General features: G+C 59.2%; 1 protein-coding gene across 1 annotated transcript in view; it reads right to left on the bottom strand.

Annotated features, from left to right (window-relative positions):
* The window catches only part of PRPSAP1 (phosphoribosyl pyrophosphate synthetase associated protein 1), a 30,134-nt gene extending 14,122 nt beyond the window's left edge, over window positions 1-16,012 (bottom strand). Inside the window, exons 1-5 of the mRNA XM_062174790.1 lie at window positions 15,819-16,012; window positions 12,016-12,068; window positions 9,370-9,436; window positions 2,737-2,909; window positions 1,110-1,225 (exon numbers count right to left, since the gene is read on the bottom strand). Of these exons, the coding sequence (XP_062030774.1) occupies window positions 1,110-1,225; window positions 2,737-2,909; window positions 9,370-9,436; window positions 12,016-12,068; window positions 15,819-15,988 (579 nt within the window). The 5' untranslated portion in view covers window positions 15,989-16,012. The remainder of the gene's footprint in view (window positions 1-1,109; window positions 1,226-2,736; window positions 2,910-9,369; window positions 9,437-12,015; window positions 12,069-15,818) is intronic.
* Window positions 16,013-16,236: the final 224 nt, after the last annotated feature.

Here is a 16,236-nt window from a genome sequence, read left to right as displayed (position 1 = left end):
TGCGGGAGTACCATCCACACATCTAAGTGTTAGCAGTTACTATCACTGCAAAAGTACTGCCACATCAACAGAAACAACAATTCTTAAAAACCTTCATCCTTGGCCGGCGCCGCGGCTCAACAGGCTAATCCTCCACCTAGCAGTGCCAGCACACCAGGTTCTAGTCCCGGTCGGGGCGCTGGATTCTGTCCTGGTTGCTCCTCTTCCAGGCCAGCTCTCTGCTATGGCCCGGGAGTGCAGTGGAGGATGGCCCAAGTGCTTGGGCCCTGCACCCCATGGGAGACCAGGAGAAGCACCTGGCTCCTGGCTTCGGATCAGCGCAGTGCACTGGCCGCAGCGGCCATTGGAGGGTGAACCAACGACAAAGGAAGACCTTTCTCTCTGTCTCTCTCTCTCACTGTCCACTCTGCCTGTCAAAAAGAAAAAAAGAAAAAGAAAAAAACCTTCATTCTTGGGGCCGGCGCTGTGGCATAGTGGGTTAAGCTGCTGCCTGCAGTGCCGGCATCCCATATGGGTGCCGGTTCAAGTTCCGGCTGCTCCACTTTGAATCCAGCTCCCTACTGTGGCCTGGGAAAGCCGTAGAAGATGGCCCAAGTGCTTGGGCCCCGGCACTTGCGTGGGAGACCCGGAAGAAGCTCCTGGCTCCTGATCGGCCCAGCTCCTAGTTGATGCCAACTAGGGAGTGAACCAGCAGACAGATGGAAGACCTCTCTCTCTGCCTCTCCTTCTCTCTCTAACTCTGACTTTCAAATAAATAAATATTTAAAAAACAAACAAACAAACAAACCTTCATCCTCAGTGGCTGGCGTTGTGGCACAGCAGGTCAAGCTGCCTGCAAAGCCAGTACCCCGTGTGAACCAGTGGGTGAAGATCTGTTTCTTTCTCTGCCTCTCCCTCCCTCTAACTCCTGCAATCTTTGAAAAACAAAAAGAAAAACTTCATTCTCGAAAACATAAGCTAACTGCTGAAAGTCCTTATAAGGAAACCTGCTCTGGGTCTCTTAAGATCTGATCCCGTCTGGCTGCCTCGGGAAGGGGCCAAGGTCACCGGCCGGGCCTTCTGTGGAACCTGACTCGGGAGGAGACCACGGGGCGTGCGCCGGTCCTCACTTCCTCCTGGATGTACTGCAGCAGGAAAGGCGAGGCCCTGAGGTTGTCCACGGGGAAGCTGAAGAACCCTTGGATTTCCTTCTGGTGAAGATCCATGGTGATGATGTGCGTCAGACCTGCGTGGTCAGAACAGGCAGTCAGACGCGCGTCCCGGCAGGTGCTCGAAGACCGCGGGTGCGGGAGCAGCACAGCTGCCACAGACCGCACTGTCACCCAACAGGACTGCAACCCGAAGACCGTGGCCAGGCCCAGGGTGAGCACGCGCTAAGCTTCCTGGGGGCAGAGGACTGACACTGGGAGCAGGCGCTTTGCCCACTCTTACTAGCTGGGTCCTGAAAACTGAGACAAGAAAAATGAGGCAGAAGCAAAACTCTGAGTAGGGAGCTAACACTCCCCAAAGTAACCTCAAATCCACCACAGAGCAAGGTCTCCATCAAAGGCTCTCAGGAGGACAGTGGCCGAGGCAGGGAGAGGCACAAGCAGGACGACACAGTGACCGGGAGGAGGGAACTCACTGAGCTCCGGAAGGGCCTCCCCCCGACAGCAGGGCGGGTCAAGTGCTCTCACAGAAGCAGGGGAGACGCTCGCACGGCCAACAGCGCCCACGACAAGGGGCCCAGAAATACCCTGCAAAGGAGGCAGCGCTGCCAGCCAGGAGGCAGTGGGCCTCGCGCTTCAACGACACGATGCCTTCCTAGAGGACAGAACGCACGCACACGCGAGTCTCTAGGGGGTCAAACCGAGTTCTAGAATAAACAACAGGCAAGGCCGGTGCCGTGGCTCAACAGACTAATCCTCCACCTTGCGGCGCCGGCACACTGGGCTCTAGTCCCGGTTCTAGTCCCGGTTGCCCCTCTTCCAGGCCAGCTCTCTGCTGTGGCCCGGGAAGGCAGTGGAGGATGGCCCGAGTGCTTGGGCCCTGCACCCCATGGGAGACCAGGAGAAGCACCTGGCTCCTGCCATCGGATCAGTGTGGTGCGCCGGCCGCGGCGGCCATTGGAGGGTGAACCAATGGCAAAGGAAGACCTTTCTCTCTGTCTCTCTCTCTCACTGTCCACTCTGCCTGTCAAAAAAACAAACAAACAAACAAAAAAACAACAGGCAAATAAAACTCAGTAACTCCAAAACGTTATTACATTTTGTTTTCAGGCCAGAGTGGCCTGCTCCGTACAGAGAACAGAAGCAGTGAACGTGGCTGCTACAGAGAAAGGCGACGGGAGGAGGGGGCAAGAATATACAAACTGGAGAAGCAGTGGAAGAGAAATCCAGTTTTAAAACTACGGACACAGACGGAATGCAGCTAACTTAGGCCAATACGTAAACCTAGACCTGGAGCTCAGAACATCGCGCAAGCATGCAAGACGGCCGGCCAGACTTTCGTGATGATGAGATGGAAAAGTGACAGAAGAGCAGGAAATCCCGCAGCAACGCCATCCTAAAGTAAAACGCACAGAACCGCACCTGCGCTCCCGTGTCCCTAGGCAAACTGCACAAGGAGACAAATGAGAAGCACTCGCTGAACAGCATGGAAGGCGCCGGCTCCCAGACCGGACAGCTGAGGGCTGCTCTCCTCCAACAGGGCAGAGCCCGCTGGGGGCGCCGCGAGCCCAGGCCTCCGCTCACTCACCCGCTTTCGCCAGCATCGAAGCCAGGAGCTTGCACACGATGGAGCCCCTCTTCCTCATCTTGCTCTGCTTGCTATAGGGGAAGTAGGGGATGACGCCGATGATGTTCCTGGCACAGGCCGTCTTCAGCGCGTAAGCCATGATCAGTAACTCCATCACAGCCGTATTCACATCTCTGAAAGCCGAAACGAGCATCTGGGGGTGCGTTCTATGTGCTCGCCCCTAGAAGGGATCCTGCCTCCAGCCATTTCACAGGGGCTGCCGGCACTTCCCCATCGCCCTAGCTCAGGATGGCACCCTCGGGGGCAGGGGACGGCTTAGCCAGTCTTGCTTGAGGCTGGGCAGGCGCAGGTCTGTGGGCGCTCAGATCCACGGCACACTTAGCCCGCCCTCACCTTTCCCCGGACCTGTGTGTCAGTCACACAGCTACTGCAGTGGCCACAGTGACTCAACACCTGCTGGCACCCTTCCAGGAACTGAGACTCAGGCCAAGGTGAATGCCAAGGGAACCCCACCTGCCCTTCTAGGGAGGTGCCATTAACAAGAGGATTGATTCTTTGTCTTGGGAGGGTTGAGAGGGACAAGTCCTGGTACATCTTTTCTTTTTTTTAACTTATTTATTTGACAGGCAGAGTTAGACAGTGAGAGAGACAGAGAGAAAGGTCTTCCCTCCGTTGGTTCACCCCCCAAATGGCCGCTATGGCCGGCGCACTGCGCCAATCCGAAGCCAGGAGCCAGGTGCCTCCTCCTGGTCTCCCATGCGGGTGCAGGCGCCGAAGCACTTGGGCCATCCTCCACTGCACTCCTGGGCCACAGCAGAGAGCTGGACTGGAAGAGGAGCAACCAGGACTAGAACCCAGGGCCCACAAGTGGAGGATTAACCAAGTGAGCCACAGCGCAGGCCCCAACTGGTATTTATTTTCAAAACCCACCCTGTCCCATTACTCCCTGAGCTCTGCAGATTCCTGACAAAGGCCATGCAGAGGAGAAGTGAGCCCGAGGCTGCACGGAAGGGGATTCCAGGGGCAGCACCAAGCACCCGGCTGCCCCGCCCAGCTCCTTCCACCTGGATCACTCACAAAACAGCCCCCACCCCACCCCGCCCCACCCCGGGTGGGGTCCTTCCACCTGGGCTGTAGCAGGGAGGAAGCCTGCCATCCACACACAGAGATCAGACGATGTGTGCCCAAGTGCTCGAATGAAACACTCACTGAGAGATGCAAATGGGAAGACAATCAGGCTGTCTCTCCCAATCTGCCCGGCCGCTCCCTCAGGCAGAGGGCATCTGGGAGTGAGCAAACACAAGGACAACCTTTGACCCCGGGATGGCTTCCACTTCCACAATTCCAACCTCACCGCTGTGATCTGTCTTCTCATGACTACCGCAAGGTTCAGAGACAAACACGCTTCTGAAGCTGTTAACGCTCTCCAGACGGGAGGGCAGGGGGTTGGAGCCCCGGCCCTGCTGCCCATTCCGGCACACCCTGGGAGGCAGCGGGGATGGCTCAGGTACCTGGGTCTCTGCTGGGCCTGCACCAGCTGTTGTAGGCATTTGGGGAGTGAAACAATGGATGGAAGATCTCTCTCCATTTGTCTCTGTCTCTACTTCTCTCTGCCTTTCAAATAAGTACAAATAGGTTAAGAAGAAACAAACAAAAACTGACCCAGGCCTCAACGTCAAGACAAAGAAGACATTCCCTTTGGACTACCACTAAGAACCTTTACTTCTAGTTCTCGTTTTTCTGTCTTCTCTTTCATATTCCCAAATTAATAATGTCCTAAGTCTGGCATCAAAGGTCAGAAGACACACACTCTGCTTTAGCCAGGACAAAACAATTTCAAACACCCGATCAATTCATAACCCCTGATCCATTTTAGTTCAACTGTGGCCATTCGGGGAGTGAAGTAGATGAAGATCTCTCTCTCGCTCTCGCTCTCTAGTAATTAAATAAACAAGTCTTTCCTGCACCCCACACAGGAATGCCTGGGTCAAGTCTCACTCCCTGCTAATGTGCACCTGGGAGGCAGCAGGCGACGGCTCAAGCAGTCGCATCCCTGCTACCCACAAGGGACACCTGGATGGAGTTCCTGGCCTGGCTTCAACCTGGCCCAATCAGAGTCACTGTGGGTGTCCACGGAGTGAACCAGCGGATGGGAGCTGTACCTGTCTTTTCTGTCTCTCTGGCTTCACAAATAAAAATTACATTAAAAAAAAAAAAAAACAAATACTGAGTAACTGAGTCAAGCATTGGGTTAGGTAGGGGACATCGCGTAAGAAGGCCGACTTCCCTCAGGGCGCCTGGGTCGCTCTCAGTCATTTCCCAAGGAGGAGTGGATTCACCAGTCAGAAGGCTCCAGAGAGGGCAGTGCTCCCCTCCCACGTCAGATCCCTGGGCGGATGCCTTGTGAAGCTGGGGGCCTGCGAACACCTCGGGGTCCACAACAGGACCCACAGACGTCACAGACACCAGCAGACGCCCTCCTGTCTACAGACTGCTTGTGAGCTTCAAACACAACTACAGCATTTCTTTCTTTGTTCAATTTTTTTTTTTATGTACTTTCATTTTATTTGAAAGAGAGAGGACTTCCAACCTCTAGTTCACTCCCCCCCCACTGCCGTGTCCAGAGCAGCATCGGAGAGTGCGGGGGGCGGGGGGGACTGAAGGGGCAGCGCGGTTAGCAGCATGGCTTTGCGGCTGAGTGCGGATTTACCCTGGGTCCGTGCACTCTGGAATCCAAGAAACAGGCAGAAACCAGAGGACTTGGGGGGGGGGGGGAGGGGGGCGGTGTGATGGGAAGGAGGAAGCATCACGCGGGGCGGGGCTCACCCAGATCTGAGAGCTGCAGAGAATAAGGAGGAATTCCAGGCAGTGGGAATGAGATTCCTTAAAGGGACACAACCCCTCCGCAACACTTCCTGTTGCCACAGTGAAGCCTGTTAGGGGAGCCAAGGGACTTTGCCAACTGACACCGCCTTTGAACTTCAACCTCCCAAGCGCTGGAGTGTCGGTGACACAGCTGGCACAGCTGGCCGGCCTCTGGCTACGAAAGCTGAGGTTCTGTCCTCCTCCGGCCCTCTTACGCGTCTCAGGTGACCCAGGCAAGGACTGAGGGTTGCAGGCAGCTCTTTCCTATGCCCCAAGAGCTCAGGCTGGAAAAAGTGGTGACAGTGCAGCCTTACCACCCCCGGCCGACAAAGGCCAGGGTGAGCAGACAGCCATGGAGCAGCCACGGCAGTGCCACGGCTCCCTGCAAGTGACAGCTAACACCAAGCTGACCAGGGACGAGGATAAGGGCGGCCGAGGAAAGCTTCTCCAACCAGCAGCCACTGAAGAGGCCAAGCCAGCGGCCGGCGGGAAGGAGGGACGTGCAGGAGGAGGGAAGGCGACTCCCGGCAGACTCTGATGTCCGGATTTATGTGGTCCAAATAAAGCATAAACAGAAAAAAAAACTACCTGTCCATCTCGTGATACGCACCTCCACACGACACGCACACACAGAAAAGGAACTGTGCGGGTCCACAGTCAAGACCGTCCCTGAGCCCCCAGCACCACGCGCCCAAAGCTATGGGGGACGGGACGCAGAGGCAGGCTCAGCCGTCTCCCTGTGGGTCCCTGGGCAGCCCCTCGAGCCCTCCTCTCCTTTCTTCCACTTTCTGTTTCAGAGGTGGAGAGCCAGACACCCAGGGTGACAGGCAGAGCTGCCAGCCACTGGCTCGCTCCCCAGTCCTGCAACAGCAGGGGCTGGGCCAGGCTGATACAAGGAGCCAGGAACTCCACCCAGGTCTCCCACCCGGGTGACAGGGACCTGGGGACCTGAGCTATGAATGCTGCCTCCCAAAGTGCAGGGAGCTGGGTAGGGGCAGAGCCAAGACGTGGACCAGGTACCCTGACACACGGGAGGCAGGTGACTTAACTCCTAGGCCCAACGTCCGCCCTGGGTCTTCCCCTCGCTTCCAAGGTACTTGTCAATACCACTAAACAAAGACACTAGACACCAGGACGCAGATACAAGAAACCAAAACTATGGGAGGGAATGTAAATTAGTCTATCTTCAAAGGCAACACAAACACATCTGTTAATAGCCAAACATCCACCAATGCAGCCCTGTGATCAGTACGACACAGGGACCAGCACGCCAGCGTCCACCCTCGTCCCGGAAACACAGGCGACGGGAGCTGTGTCAGCACGAGGACAAGCCCCCCACGCCTGGCGGGGTGAGCGGCGGGACACCCACACACCACTTCACGGAGCAGCGCTGTGCCATGTGCCGTCTTCAAAAAACGCACAGCCCCAACCTCAGCACGCGGAAATTCTTACAAGGCCAAACTGGGCGCTGGGCAAAGTAACTGGCAAAGGTCCAAGTCTCCGAGAGGGTCACCCGCAAGTCACTGGAGACTGAGAAACTGCCTGGTAGAAGAGGAGTGAACGGGCGCAACCACCAAACACCCCCGGGCTCGGAACTGGCCCCTTCGGCGTCACCAACACTCCTGGGACGACGGGCGGCACCTGAGTGGGGGACGGCGTGGCAGTCACAGGTGAGTGAAAACATCCTGGTTCTCGTGGCTGTGTGTGGCTTAGGACACAAAGTCCTCAGGACGTGGCACTGTGACATAGCGGCTAAAGCCACCACCTGTGACGCCAGCATCCCATGTGGGCACCAGTATGTGTCCCGGCTGCTCCACTTCTGATCCAGCTCCCGGCTAATGTGTTTGGGAAAGCAGTGGTTGGGCCCCTGCCACCCACGTGGGTGACCCAGAAGAAGCTCCTGGCTCCAGCCTGGCCCAGCCCTTTCCATTGCAGCCATTGGGGACATGAACCAGTGGATGGATGACCTCTCTGTCTCTCCCTCTCTCTGGGCAATTGTGCCTTATACATACATACATACATACATACAAGGAAAGAAGGAAGGAAGAGGAGGGGAGGGGAGGGGAGGGGAGGGTCGACAGAGTAGGGGCCGGTGCCACCTGTGGTGCCAGCATCCTATATGGACACTGGTTTTAGTCCCAGCTGCACCTCTTTGGATCCAGCTCTCTGCTGTGGCCTGGGAAAGCAGTAGAAGATGGCCCAAGTCCTTGAGCCCCTGCACCCGCGTGGGAGACCCGGAAGAAGGCCCTGGCTCCTGATCAGCCCAGCTCTGGCTGTTGTGGCCATTTGGGGAGTGAACCAGTAGATGGAAGACCTTTCTCTCTGTCCCACCCTCTCACTGTCTGTAACTCTCAAATAAATAAATAAAATCTTGTTTAAAAAAAAAGCTCAGTGTGAACTGCGGACTTCCTCTCTGTAAAGAGTGAGAACTACGTACGACGTGATGGCTCGATCCGGCCTGCAGTCTGAGTGAGCACCCGGAGCCAGGAACAGCGCAGCCCCAGGGAGGCAGCGGGAGGCGGAGGCTGGGGCAGAGGTCGAGGGAGGGGCCGTCACAGGTCCGAAACTCCAACCCCTTACATAACTACTGTGCGAGGAACATCCAAATTGCCAGTGTTCTGGCTCTGAGGGTCACTTAAACTTCCGGAGTCCAAACTGGTCTACGCGCACTGAAGCACGCGGGGGAACAGCCGGGGGAAGCGAGCGCTCTCAGAAGAATGGGGTTTCCCATACCCGTGTCTACACTGCCTGTGTTTAGGGTCAGAATCCGAGAGAGGCGAGAAAAACAGGCACCCAGCACCTCCCAGTGTGCAGGATTTTGCTCTCTGCGTGTGCACCGCTCGCTCCGCGGCCGTGTGGCCCTCAGACCCCTCAGCAGGGCCCACGAAGAGCTGCACGCAGAGTTAAGGATTCAAAATGATGCACAGGTGGCGGGACGCCCAGCTGACCAGGGAGCGGCAGACCTGGCTTCCCCACAGCCGGGTTCCTGGGAAAGGACGGAACCGGTTCACAAGGAAGTTCATGGGCAGACTGGCAGGACCCCTGGGGTCCCCCTCCAGCCATCTGGCGAGGGTGATGGAGAAAGGCTGGAGGTGGAAACCGGAAAATCGCGGTGCGAACAGCAGCCAGGCCTTCGGCAGAGCTGAGCTGACAGCACCGGCCGAGGCTCTGCGCACAGTGGGGCAGCTAAAGCTGTGGCAAGGTCAAGTCCACCAGGGGTCAGGTCCACCTCCACCAGGGGTCAGGTCCACCAGGGGTCAGGTCCACCAGGGGTCAGGTGCACCAGGGGTCAGGTCCACCAGGGGTCAGGTCCACCTCCACCAGGGGTCAGGTCCACCAGGGGTCAGGTCCACCAGGGGTCAGGTGCACCAGGGGTCAGGTCCACCAGGGGTCAGGTCCACCAGGGGTCAGGTGCACCAGGGGTCAGGTGCACCAGGGGTCAGGTCCACCAGGGGTCAAGTCCACCAGGGGTCAGGTCCACCAGGGGTCAGGTCCACCAGGGGTCAGGTGCACCAGGGGTCAGGTCCACCAGGGGTCAGGTCCACCAGGGGTCAGGTCCACCAGGGGTCAGGTGCACCAGGGGTCAGGTCCACCAGGGGTCAGGTCCACCTCCACCAGGGGTCAGGTCCACCAGGGGTCAGGTCCACCAGGAGCCACACAGCCTGGTGAGCAGGGCAGGCGGCAGCCTTGGCCAGCGTGCATATGGAAAGGCAATGAGCTGCACCACTGAGGTTCTTGGAGGAGCAGGTGCGTCAAACGCGCTCTTACCTGGGTATTGTCTGGATAATGAAAATATCCTGGCCACGAACGGATTCTTTGATTTCAACTCTCGTTTCTGGAAAACAAAAACGTTCTGAAGCGTCACAGAATGCATTTCGTGACACAATCAGGAGAGCATTCGGGGGAGGAAAGGCGAATCTAGAGCAACACCCACCTGACGCCACAAGTTCTTAACAGGCCTGAGAACCACACCAATGCGTGTAAAAGGCCACCAACCCTGGGGAAAACCAGCCAAACACAGAAGGGCAAAGCATATCTGACCAGCCAGTCTGTGCAGTCTCAGGGCAAGGAACAAAGCCCCCACAGCCTCGCTGGCTGGGGAGGAGACTCCACAGCCTCCTGACTGCCCTGGGCCCCGAAGTGGAGGACCTGAACCACACAGGGACAAAGACCAAGCGAGGACACAGCAAAGGCAGGAGCTCCGGGTTCCCAGTGCCAGAGTCACCCCTGTGATAAGGGAGAGTGATTAGGAAGGCGGGGACAGAGGCCTCACTCAAGCTGGAATGTGGAAGACTGGGGGCAGGGTGAGGGACGGGGAGGGGCAGACTGGCGGTCCGGAACCAGCAGGCCCTGAGCTCGCAGGCCTCCGGATTCTATCCTGAGTGCGAGAGAGGACTGGAAAGGTGTGATCTACCGGCTCCCGGGAAGAAAACTGTGGCAGGGCAGGAGCGGCAGCAGGGAGGGCCCCCACCCCCGCCTGCACCCACAGGAGTCCTGGTCAGAGGATGTGAACAGAGACCAGGCAGGTGAGCAGGCAGAACCGGATCCCAAAGGGCCCCACTTGACCACTGGGGAGACTGGACTCCAGCCTGGGGGAAGCAGAGCTGAGTCAAAAATATTTGCATTTTAGAAATGTCCTGGGGGGGGCCGGCGCCGCAGCTCACTAGGCTAATCCTCCGCCTTGCGGCGCCGGCACACAGGGTTCTAGTCCCGGTCGGGGAACCGATCCTGTCCCGGTTGCCCCTCTTCCAGGCCAGCTCTCTGCTGTGGCCAGGGAGTGCAGTGGAGGATGGCCCAAGTTCTTGGGCCCTGCACCCCATGGGAGACCAGGAGAAGCACCTGGCTCCTGCCACCGGATCAGCGCGGTGCGCCGGCCGCAGCGCACCTACTGCGGCGGCCATTGGAGGGTGAACCAACGGCAAAAAGGAAGACCTTTCTCTCTGTCTCTCTCTCACTGTCCACTCTGCCTGTCAAAAAATTAAAAAAAAAAAAGAAAAAAGAAATGTCCTGGGGGGCGTGGAGGGAGGTGAGGAGAAAAAGAACAGAGGACGAAGTGTTGGAAGCGCCTCCGAGACAGAGAGAGACAGAGAACGAGGGAGGGAGGGGACCCTCGCCTCCACCCTCTCCTGCCCAGGCTCCTCCTCACACGAGACCCCCGAGACCCCCGAGACCCCCGAAGGCGTCACCTGAATCAAACCAGTGCTGCCAGGGCCGGCTTTGTGGAGCAGGGATCCAAGCTGCTGCCTGCAGCCCCAGCATCCCCTAGCATGGTCGAGTCCCCGCTGCTCCACTTCCCATCCAGCTCCCTGCCGTGGCCTGGGAAAGCAGTGGAGGACGGCCCACGTGCTTGGGCCCCTGCACCCACATGGGAGACCCAGATGGAGCTCCTGGCTCCTGGCTTCAGCCTGGATCAGCCCTGGCCATCGTGGTCGCTTGCGGAGTGAACCAGCAGACGGGAGAGCTCTCTTACTCTCCCCCTCTATCACTCTGCCTTTCAATAAATAAGTCTTTAAAAAACAGAGCACCACACCTGCCCACACCCAGCTTCAGGTTCTTAAACACTAACATCTCTTACCTCCCCGGCAGGAGACAAGTCTCCAAAGTCACCAGGTAAGAGGCGCTAATGTGGGAGCAGGATGAGGACCTGGGGCTAATGACGGCTCCGGGGGCTGACACCCAGGCTGGGACAGGAGCACCCTTCCCCTGGCGGTCCCTCCACACTCCAACCATCCTCTGTGTCTTAGTTCATCTACTCAAGCTACTGAGATAATCACATGTTACAAAGAGAAAAGGGGTGTAAACCACAAACCTCCACAAGAATAAACCCAAATGACTTAATGCTAGCTTCACAGTGAATGAGAGCATTGTAACCGGAGGCGCGTGGCTCCACCGGGAGGCTTCGGACGCAGGGCTGCCAGCACAGGCCGTCAGCACGAGGCTCCAAGCACCCTCGGCCAACGTCATGCCACAGAGGGGAGCAGACACGGCTTCCCGCCCCAGTGCGAGGATTTCTTAAGAACTGAAAAAGGATTTTAAATTTAAATGTTTTTTAAATTTACTGGGGGGCTGGTGCTGTGGCATAGCAGGTAAAGCTGCCGCCTGCAGCGCTGGCATCCCATATGGGCGCTGGTTAGAGACCCAGCTGCTCCACTCCTGATCCAGCTCCCTGCTGTGGCCTGGGAAAGCAGTAGAAGGTGGCCCAAGTCCTTGGGCCCTGCACCTGCGTGGGAGACCCAGGAGAAGCTCCTGGCTCCTGGCTTCTGATCAGTGCAGCTCTGGCTGTTGAGGCCATCTGGGGAGTAAACCAGGGATGGAAGACCTCTCTCTCTCTCTCTCTCTCTCTCTCTCTCTCTCTCCCTCTCTCTGTAACTTTCAAATAAATAAAATAAATCTTAAAAAAAGATTGTGACTCACCTCCATTGGTCTCTTGGTATACGACAGACTTCCCCAGTTCAGCCCCAAGACGCCTGTGGGCACAGACACACACAAAGGCAATGAGCTCTCTTTTTTTAAAGAAGTTCCAGTTCATATGTACACTTTTTTTTTTTAACATTTATTTATTTGAAAAGCAGAGTGAGAGAGAGAAGGGAAAAGACAGAGAGAGGATCCACTATCCACCAGTCCCCTCCTCAAATGCTCCAACAGTTGGCGCTGAAGCCAGGAACCAGAGACTCCAACCGGGTCTCTTCCACGGGTGGCCGGGGTCCAAGCCCCTGGGCCATCTTCTGCTGCTGTCCCAGGTGCACTAGCAGGGAGCTGGGTCAGAAGTGGAGCTGCCAGGACTTGAACTGGCACTCTGATGTGTATATGTGCTAACACAAACTCACACTAGACATGCACTCTTCCCAAAGCAAGCGCAGAGAAATTCTAATTCATTAAGAACGAAAATTTCAGTGTCACTCGGCAAGCCACTCATCACTTCACAATGCCCTGTTTTTACTATAAAGAGGCCACCAGCCAAAGTCAATGTCTAGTTTACTGTTTTATGAGTGACTGGCACAGAAATCATTCCCAAACATTGGTTATTAGCAAAGATGTCAAACATCTCGGCTGGAGACACATTTGTCAAAAGTGTGGCGATCAAGATCCACGACAGTGTTGGTGTGGACCTGCCGTGGGCCCTGGCCAGAGTAAATTAAGCACAGGGTAGGTGTTCGGTGTGGCACTGACAACACCTACATCCCACATCGGAGCCTGGCTTCCAGCCTTGGGTCCACCCCCAACCCCTGCTTCCTGCACCCCGGGAGGCAGCGAGTGCTGGCACAAGCAGCCGGGTCCTCTGGGGAAGACCTGGGCTGAGTTGTCGGCTCCTGACCTCGGCCCGTCCCAGGCCTCAGCCACGGCAGGCATTTCAGGGGTGAACTGGCAGATGGGCCATTTCTGCCACTCTCTATGCCTTTTAAATATTAAAAAAAAAAAGTCCAGCACAAAGAGCCACTTTTTACCCAGAGGTGGCTGCTCTGCTCCCACCCAGCTCCCTGATGACGCACCGGGAAGGCAGCACCCGGCTGAGTGTTGGGCCCTGCACCATGTGGGAGACCCCAAGGAAGCGTCTGCTTGTGGCGGGCCCAGCTCTGGCCTTTGCAGCCATTTGGGGAGTGAATCGGCAGAGGGAAAGACCTCTGTCTCTCCCTCTCTCTGTAACTCTGCCTTTCAAATAAAATCTTAAAAAAAAAGGGGCTGGGGTGGGGGCAGCACTGTGACCTAGCAAGTAAAGCTGGCACTGGCTTGAGTCCCGGCTGCTCCACTTCCGATCCAGCTCTCTGCTATGGCCTGGGAGGGCAGTAGAAGATGGCCCCGGTCCTTGGGCCCCTGCACCCACATGGGGGACCTGGAAGAAGCTCCTGGCATCAGATCGGCACAGCTCTGGCCATTGTGGCCACTTGAGGAGTGCACCAGCGGATGGAAGACCTCTCTCTCTCTCTCTCTCTCTCTCTCTGCCTCTCTGTAACTCTGCCTTTCAAATAAATAAGTAAATCTTGAAAAAGTTAGTTTGAAGATCCTTGCTTAAAGCTTAACTCTGAAAGGAATGAGGGCAATAAACACAAGCTGCCTCGGGCCGTCTAATCCAGCGATGGCCGACGTTAGTGTGGCACTGAAACTCAATTTCCAAATAAAATCTTACTGAGAAACCCGACTTGACCGAGCAGATAAAGGCTTATTTTACTCAGCATATTTATTATTTATAGTAACTGAAAATCTTGCTGGAAGTAGCAGCGAAGAACCTAATACAAAAAAAGCAAAAACCCAAACAAGCAAAAGCCACCCTGGCCGTCCTCCCACGGCCAGCAGGCGACCGGCGGGAACAAACACCTGCTCTGGCCTCGAGGCAGCAGACGGCAAGAGGGGCTCTGTGCCCTCCTCTAATCCCACTCGGGCCTCTAATCCCACTCAGACCCCCGGCAAGAGGGGCTCTCTGCCCTCCTCTAATCCCACTCGGGCCCTCGGCAAGAGGGGCTCTGTGCCCTCCTCTAATCCCACTCGGAGCCCCTCGGCAAGAGGGGCTCTGTGCCCTCCTCTAATCCCACTCGGACCCCTCGGCAAGAGGGGCTCTGTGCCCTCCTCTAATCCCACTCGGACCCCTCGGCAAGAGGGGCTCTCTGCCCTCCTCTACTCCCACTCGGACCCTCGGCAAGAGGGGCTCTGTGCCCTCCTCTAATCCCACTCGGACCCCTCGGCAAGAGGGGCTCTCTGCCCTCCTCTAATCCCACTCGGACCCTCAGCAAGAGGGGCTCTGTGCCCTCCTCTAATCCCACTCGGACCCTCGGCAAGAGGGGCTCTCTGCCCTCCTCTAATCCCACTCGGACCCTCGGCAAGAGGGGCTCTGTGCCCTCCTCTAATCCCACTCGGACCCTCGGCAAGAGGGGCTCTCTGCCCTCCTCTAATCCCACTCGGACCCCTCTGAACAGAGAGCAGGCCAGTGGAAAACTGTCCAAAGTCTCCCGTTCTCAACTTGCAGCTGCTCGCCCGCGTTAGTTACCGACCCGGGACCCCTCGCCGGGACCCCTCACCGAGACCCCGCATGAGCTGACCCGGGGCCCCTCGCGGGGACCCTGCGTGAGCAGACCCCAGACCCCTCGCCGGGACCCTGCGTGAGCCGACCCGGGACCCCTCGCCGGGACCCCGCGTGAGCCGACCCCGGACCCCTCGCCGGGACCCCTCATCGGGACCCCGTATGAGCTGACCCGGGACCCCTCGCCGGGACCCCGCGTGAGCCGACCCCGGACCCCTCGCCGGGACCCCTCATCGGGACCCCGCGTGAGCCGACCCCGGACCCCTCGCCGGGACCCCGCGTGAGCCGACCCCGGACCCCTCGCCGGGACCCCGCGTGAGCAGACCCCGGACCCCTCGCCGGGACCCCGCGTGAGCTGCGGCAGAGCCAGCCTGCCCTTAGGTGTCAGAGGCCAAGCCGCTCCTAAGTCTTGTGCGCGGCCCTGCGAACGGCTCGTGGCTAAATGGCCCTAAAAGGCAGGTGCGGGCGTTCGGCGCCGCCGTCTCCCAGGGCCTGGGTTCGAGGTCCGGATCCACTCCGGATGGCGGCTTCCTGCTGGTGCCCACCCGGGGGGCAGCAGGGCTGCCACGTCCTGGGCCCCGGTACCCAGGTGGGGCGCCTGCCCCGAGCTCCCGGCTCCGCCCGGCCCAGACACCTGGGGAGCGAGCGAACCCGGGGATGGGGGTCTCCCTGCCTCTCCGCGGGGCCGAGCAGCTGGGGAGCAGGGGCGGCATCGCCCGCGCCGCCGCCTGGCCTCCCCGCGGCCACCCGGGACCGCAGGCCACGCAGCGCGGGTCCGAGCCCAGGCCGACTTACAAACCCACCTCTCCGGACACCGCCCCGGCCCTCCCCGCACCTGCCCCGCCGCCATCCGCCGCGGGGCTCCCCCCGCGCTCCGAGCGCCCCCGGGGATGGCGCCCGCCGGACCCCGACCGCGGGAAGGGCGGCCAAGCCCGGCCAGGGCGCGCGCTCGGGGGGCCGGCGAGCGGGGCTGGGGGGCTCCGGCCCCCCAAGCGGTCGGCCCGGCGCCCCTCGGCTTGCAAACGCGGGGCGGGGGGCTGCCGGGGCGTCTGCCCCCTCCCAGCGCTCGCCCAGCTCCGGGGCCGCACGAGGCCGCTGCCCCCAGGCCGCCCCGGCTCGGGGTCCGAGGGGCGCAGGCGGAGAGGCCCGGCCGGGGCGGCCTCGCGCAGGGACCCCCGCCCCGCCCTCCCGGCCCCGCGCTCACTCGGTGATGCGCTTGGCCAGCTCGGTGCAGGCGGCCGTGGAGTTGGCCGAGAAGACTCGGTAGCCGGTGCGGGCGGCGTTCATGGCCGGCGGCGCGGCGGGGCGGGCTCTCGGGGCGCGGAGCGCCGAGGACACGCAGAGCGGGGGCAGCAGCAGCAGCTTCCTGGGCATCTCCGGCCCCGCGCGGGGCCGCACCCGGGAGCGGGGCTCAGACGGCCGGCGTCGGCTTGCGGAAGGCGCGCGAGCCCGGCGCCCCGCGGCCGCGCGGTCCCCAACGACCGCCGAGCCCACGCGCGCCGCCAGCAGCTCCGCGACCACCTCGGGGCGCGCCGCCAGGCCACCGCCCCCCGCGGGCATCCGAGCGGCGTGGGCTAGAGCGGCCGCGCAGGCCGCCATCTCGGATGAGGGCAAGGAGGCGG

This window comes from Lepus europaeus, chromosome 18 (assembly GCF_033115175.1).
Source record: "Lepus europaeus isolate LE1 chromosome 18, mLepTim1.pri, whole genome shotgun sequence".
In the NCBI taxonomy this organism is placed as follows: Eukaryota; Metazoa; Chordata; class Mammalia; order Lagomorpha; family Leporidae; genus Lepus; species Lepus europaeus.
Note: the sequence above shows the minus strand (reverse complement) of the source record. Positions and strands in the feature narration are given on the sequence as shown.